The sequence below is a fragment of the Pseudochaenichthys georgianus genome, chromosome 3 (assembly GCF_902827115.2).
Source record: "Pseudochaenichthys georgianus chromosome 3, fPseGeo1.2, whole genome shotgun sequence".
In the NCBI taxonomy this organism is placed as follows: domain Eukaryota; kingdom Metazoa; phylum Chordata; class Actinopteri; order Perciformes; family Channichthyidae; genus Pseudochaenichthys; species Pseudochaenichthys georgianus.
Genome location: NC_047505.1, coordinates 51,664,661 through 51,671,714, shown reverse-complemented (window position 1 = coordinate 51,671,714; position 7,054 = coordinate 51,664,661). Strand labels below are relative to the sequence as shown.

Genomic DNA, 7,054 nt, shown 5'->3' with positions numbered 1-7,054 from the left:
ACATACTATGTTTGTGAATACACGTCTTATTAGAGTCCTGCGGGAATGAGTCCTAAAACGCTGAAATTAGTCAGCATTTTACCACTTCCTGTTTGATTATAATCCCCTTTTTAAACATACTATACGAGGACTTTTGTTAAAAAAAGCTATAATATGATTTTTATGTTTTTTTCAAAATTATATAAAATAACTTTTTTATCTTTTTCAAAATTATATTTTACACATTCTGTACTTTAACTTTTTTCAAACATACTACAACTTTTTAAGTTTGTCCACAATTATATTTTTGACTTATTACTTTTTAAAGTGTATTTAAACAAACTATACTATGAGGGTTTTATTTGCGTTTTCTGAAATGGTATTTTCCAGATACTTAATACTACCGGTACTTGTGTTTTTCAAAAAACGACACCATGACCTTTTTCCCAACATGACTATTTCAATGCTTTTCAACTGTTCTATGATTTGTATGTTTTTCTAAAAAGACTATGACGTTTTTAAAATACTATCACTTTTATTTGTGTTTTCTGAAATTAGATTTTCCACACTTTTATATGTGTTTTTTTTCAACATGACATTTAAAACAAGTTATACAAATGCTATACTATCACTTTTTCAACATACTATGACTTTTAATTCAAAAACAGTATTTATATTATACTATAATCTTACATGTATATATTTGTTCACTCTATTTTCCAAAAGGATGATATTTGTTTCCATAAAGTGGTGTTAATATGTGGAGATCATGCTACTAAGTGTGTGTTTGCCACAGAGATTATGTTCCGCAATAATCCAACATCACATGGAGAAATCCCATTGAACCGGGAGATGCTGCCTTCAGGGACCACGATAGAAACCCCTGCCTGCTCATCGACCCCAAAAGAAAGTGTGCACACAGCTCCAAAGTCAACAGATTTATTTCCTTTAGCACTGAAGTTGTTCACAGTAACATCACGAGGGAATACATTGCCAGTGGTTTATCCTGCAGAGTCCGTTCAGTGTGTTTCCCCCCGTAGAAAAAGGGGAACGCGGACAATGGAAGGTATTGCTTTAATTTGTACTCTCTTGTAAACCCAGCGATCTGCAGAGAGCTCCCTCTTTGAGAGAATGAAAGGAGGATGCATTGCACGGTTACTGCGTGTGTTCACAGTAATCAAAAAGGGTGGAAAAAATAAATAATAAAGAAAAATAAAACACGTAAATAACTTAAATACATAAATAAAGAGAAAAAAGGGAACAGGAGAACAATCCCAACGACGACATGCAAAGAAAAGACGAATGCTGAACATGCAAACAACCGCACGAGGTCAACGCTTTTTAAATACGCCGTCAGAAAATTATTTACAGATGAGTGTTTGTTTGTTTGGGGGGAGGGGGGGCGACAATTATCAACAAAGGGTTCGTTCCTCTCAAAGAGGCTAAATCTACATTCTTAAATTACGGTAAATCATTTTTCAGAAACGTATATTACAGATTTCTCTCGTCAGAAACAAAAAGATAACAAAAAGATAATAACTTAGACATGAGAAAGATATCCTTAAATAATTTGACGGTAAGAAACATTCTCTATCATATAAATAACTGAGAATACAATAAATAATAATAATAATACAAAAAATGACAATCAAGTACAAAAATATACACAGCAGTTCAATATTGTAAAAATTATAATCAAATAAAAAAATGCAACAGATTCTGACTCACTTGTCAAAAGTGCAAAAGGAAACAGACATTTCATTAACGAGGCCCGGTCATAACAGCAACAAGGGGAACGTTATTCATTTTAATTTAATTTATCTGTCTGGAAGCTAACATGTGTCGGCATTATTTAGTCAAAATACCCAGAGCTAATCTATTTTATTTTTACTGCGATCTTTACGAACCCTAATACTACTTTTCTATTCAAAGAAGAGTTATTGATGCGATAATCAATCCGTTTTTTTAAAGAAATATTCGTACAAAGGCAGCAAGTAACAACAACAACAAGTAGTGATATTCGGTCTAAAAGATTACAGAAAATGTGAAACAAATCCAAAACCTATTCGGGGTTTAAAATGTCCAAGAAAAGTACATTTCTTGTTTCATCAGAAGAAAACCCAATATGTATTTACTATATTATGAAAAGCAGAACATATTCAAAATTGAGGGGCTGCAAACGGCATTTCTCCATTAAAATGACTAGTTATTTTCAATCAATGCACCTCTAATTTGTACCATCAACTCTTGTCTCCTATGTGTCTACAAAACAAAACACATCTCTGTTTTTACCGCAACAAAAGTTACATAAAACTTGAGCAACTTAAGAAAAATCTGCCTCCATTTCGGCTCTACATTCACACAAATATCAGATCTATAAGATGGCTTTTTATCGATCAACGACGTAAATCCATGTCTCTAAAGTTGACTGTAAAAATGTTAAACGCTGTTGTGACCGAGCCTTTTACAGGAATACAAAACAAAATATGGCAACACAACTCTAAAAACATAATGTCACAACTACACTTTTTATACATACGGAACATTATGTAATCTGTACAACAGAATAGATCATTCATTTTTGTAATATCACCCCTCCCCCCACCACCCTTTCTATCATACTCTAATGGGCGACTTTTTTATCCCATTTTTACAGAAGAGAAGATCCTGCCGTTCACAAAGACATTAAAAATAATTACAATCCAGCCAGCGTCCGTCTGTCCGTCCGTCTCCACTTCTCATTACATCCCGCGGAGAAGTTAGTGTTGGAGTACATACAGTAAGCGTGTTTCTATCTATGTACATGTGGGAGAATCAGGAGGAAGAGAAAGCAGGAGAGGGGATGTGTGTGTCGACAAACATCACTGTCTTAAGGCTTTTTTCTTCTTCTTACAACTCCGATGAGATGTGTCTATTGCTGTGTCTCAAAATAGATACTTCAATTAGTCCACTGCCATATGGAAAACTGTGAGTAAATGCTCAGTCTGTGAATTTCAACCGTGAAGTGCCTCAAATCTCACTTGGCTTCTGTTCCTTCACCGGATATCAGAATCTCCGCTGTTAGCTAGCTGGCTAAGTAGCAACGCTATCGTTCGCTGTACCAACACTGTCTCAATTAGGATTCTTTCCTAAGTACACTGCATGTCGTACACTTTAAACACTTGTGCAGTGTGTGAATTTCAACCGAGTAGCGTTGACGTTTATCGCACATGGCTTGTGTTTTGCCACTGTTTGCTAGCTAGCTAGGTAGAGACGACCGTTCGCGGTACCAACACTGTTTTTCAATTTATATTTTTTCCTAAGCACACTTCCATGTTGTACGCTGTGAACACTCGTGCAGTGTGTGAATTTCGACAGTGTAGTGTTGTTTCAAATCGCAAACAGCTGCTGCCACTGGACATGACGATTGCCGCTGTTAGCTTGTTAGCTAGCTAGCAATACTAGCGTTCGATGTAGCAACAGACTGCTACGTTCACCCAGTAAAATTAACGGTGGCTTCTTTTGGACACCAATATAGTGCAACGCTAATGTAATAGTCCAAACCCACATGTATACATTATATTTGTATAGTGCACAATAGAGTGGTGCAGGAATGAGTCCTAACACCCTGAAAGGAGTCAGCAATTTAGCACTTCCTGTTCCCTTGAAGTCAATGGTTTCCTGAATTAGTTTTTGTTTGTTATCCTGAAATAAGGTCTGTGGTTAACACAAGCTGAAGAGATTTGAAAGTGTAATGTTTCTGACATAAAATACGTCAATAAATACCCCACTGCAGAATAAAAAACTATGATTGCTAACAAGTGACTAAATGAGACGACTAAACGTCATGTGACCGTGCTGTAGTTCCTTTATAGCCTAATGTCAGCTTTTTACTGCAACAATCACAAAGTGTTGATAATATGTGGAGATTAACCTGCCGAACAAAGCGTGTAAATATCATAAACGTTTGATTATTTTCTGCAATCATCAAAAATCCAATGGAGAAATCCCATTGAACCAGGGAGATGATGCCTTCAGGGTCAAACACAGAAATAGGACATCACTGCACCACTCTACTGTTCACCATCCAGGTATCACAGTGCGTTTTGCATTAATTTGAAGTTGGACACACTTATGCACTCAGAACAGCAAATCTAATTACAGAAGTACGCGATTTGAGACACAGCATCTGTTTGGTCTCACTCTACTGATGGGTTAGAATAAAGAGGGGGGAGTGGAAAGTGAAATGGGGGAGGGGAAAAGAGGCGTCTTTTCTCCAGACTTCAGGCGGCGGGTGGTGTCGAGGAGCCGCCGAGGTTAATAGTTATTATGGATGATCCCTGGTGGCAGAGACAAGTCAAGCCATCACACACTTGAGGAGGGTTACACACACCCCCCGAAAAAAAGACCCCCAGAGAGGAAGGGACAACAAAGCTACATTTGCTACTTATTGTAAAATACTGATCAGCCATTCCCATTATACAGTACAAAATGTATAGGCAAAAATGTTGTGTTTTCACTCCGAGCTATCAGCTTTTCTCTAGTCATGCAAGGCTACCGATCCTTAAGGTTGTTCCTGTGTCCTGTTGCTGTCGGCCATCTTTGTTTTGTCTTTCCCGGGGGGGCATTTAGAGTCATTGGGCGGGGGTGTGGGCTTGCTGCCGGGGGCATGCTTGGCGGGGGAGCTAGGCGTGTCGGGGGACGCTTGTTGGATGTTCTTCTCGTCTGAAAAAAGCTGTTTAATTACGTCAAAGAAGTTACTCAACGGGCTGCCTACACAGACGGGAAGAAAAGAAAAAACAGAGAGAGAGAGAGAAAGAGAGAGAGAAAGAGAGAGAACAAACAACAGATGAGCAATGGGGTTAACATGAGGAAGAGGAAGAGGTGATGGAGGGATGAGAGGAGGAAGAGGAGCCGGAGGAAAGGAGACTCTTCAGCCGAGGGAAGGTTGTACGGTTAAAGGGAGGAGGTGAGAAAATGTTAAAAAACTATTTTGCATTATTTTTTCTAAAGGGCAAAGATGTTTGTATATATGGAAGCCGGTTTCTGCCAATGTGAGGGGAAAAGATCCTGATAGTCATTTTAGTGAGAGGTTCCCTTCAAAAAAATACTTTAAATGTCCTAATAACGACTTAGGACCTCAAAATAGCATCTTTGTATTGATCAATAATGACTGAGAATCTCTGACTTAACATCTCACAATAATGAGTGACCATAACTTAAACATAATATCTAATTATTCTGAGATACTAAGTTATACCTCAAGTTAAAGAAAAAAAAACGTTATATCAAAATGATCAACTTAGTATATAGAAATAATGACTTAATTCTGCAAAAAGGGAACTTTAAAATAATGACTTTTCTAAATATTAAGTTATGTTAACTTTTATAAGTCTTTACTTTATTCTGAGATACTTAGTTTTTGAGAATGAGAAACTTTCTTGAAAAGAAATCCTATTTCCTCAAATTAATGACAACAATGATTGACTTCATATCTAAAATAATGACTTTGTATAAGACAACTATTCAAAATAACTACTTAGTAACTTAAAAAAATGACTTCGAATCTCAAAATAATGGTTATTTTAGTTTAATGGTCTTATTTTAAAGAAAATGTTTCATTAAAATAACTATCAAGGCGAATCCTTCATCGTATTAACATCTTAAACTGGGCGAAATGGTCTTCCATATTTGTTTTTATGATTCAGTTTCAGGTGAGTTTTGGCTTCAGAGTCTCAGTTTCCTTCAGAGCTGAAGAGCTAACGGAGAGGAAGAGTTCAGGCTCATTCAGTAGCAGAGAAACAGAAGAGCAGGAGGACATTTAACCTCCATAGAGCAAATCAGATTTATAAATGTCCCATCGTTTAAAAATAAACTTGTCTAGGTTTGATTAATTGAAGCTTACATTTTGTCACCTTTTGACCAAACTTTAATTTAAAGAGATAAGAAAAAAGGGGAGATATTTAAAGTTTTAAATCGGTCTTTTGATGCACATTGTAAAGGTCTGTATAAAAGTGCATTGGTGATTTATGGTGAATAAACATTGAATATCCCTCAACTTACAGTATTAAAGACAAGCCTTTTAAGCATCTAAGCTTCTTGAAATAGCATCATATTATTATATTGCTACTATGGGTTTGTTTAGTCTTTACATACTGTGCTTTTTAATGAGGAAATATGCTCACATGCATGTTTAGCGTTTGTTTACTTCTCCAGATTTATAACTGTTTTCTCTGTACGAACGTCTTCCAGATCTCCCGTTAACTCTCCATCACATCAACATCCATCACAACAACATCCAACATCCACCGTTTAAGGCACAGTTTCGTTTAAAAAACAGTCATGAGTGAATTAAAACATGCAACAATACAGCACTGAACGCACAATAATACACAACCATTGCCAAGGTTAGTCAGAGTGTGTGTCCCTTCAGATATTAACCCAGAGTGTGTGTCCCTTCAGATATTAACCCAGTGTGTGTGTCCCTTCAGATATTAACCCTGTGTGTTGTGTTGTTGATTATTAGAAATAAATCAGACGTGTTGTGATAACTTACCATTATTCCACATTGTGCATTTCTGATATTTTGTTCCAGCGATTTCAGATATGGAACGTTTATGAGTAGGGGAGGGGGGGAGGCAACCCAGTGTCAAGCATTACCATGCAAAGGGTCAACAAAGAGCTACACACACACACACACACACTGGAATATTTACATTTTATAGAAAAAGAAAAGCGTATATAAAATGAATGATTCCCCTTATGGGGACTTCCAATTTGTCCCCATAAGGACGGCGAGTCCCCACACATAACTGTGTAAACAGATTTTGGTCCCCACAAGTATAGTAATGCTAGGCCACACACACACACACACACACACACACACACACACACACACACACACACACACACACACACACACACACACACACACACACACACACACACACACACCCACACACACACACACACACACACACACCACACACACACACACACACACACACACACACACACACACACACACACACACACACACACACACACACACACACGTTAGTGCAGGGTGTGTTGGACGGTCCATGACGTTGCCAGT

General features: G+C 37.3%; 1 protein-coding gene across 4 annotated transcripts in view; it reads right to left on the bottom strand.

Annotated features, from left to right (window-relative positions):
- Positions 1-904: 904 nt before the first annotated feature.
- Positions 905-7,054, bottom strand: part of LOC117441370 (serine/threonine-protein kinase BRSK2-like) — a 106,134-nt gene continuing 99,984 nt past the window's right edge. For 3 of the 4 annotated variants that reach the window (XM_034077532.1, XM_034077533.1, XM_034077535.1), the window contains one exon: positions 905-4,731. In XM_034077532.1, the coding sequence (XP_033933423.1) occupies positions 4,523-4,731 (209 nt within the window). In that variant the 3' untranslated portion in view covers positions 905-4,522. The remainder of the gene's footprint in view (positions 4,732-7,054) is intronic. The other variant, XM_034077534.1, reaches the window with a different exon arrangement.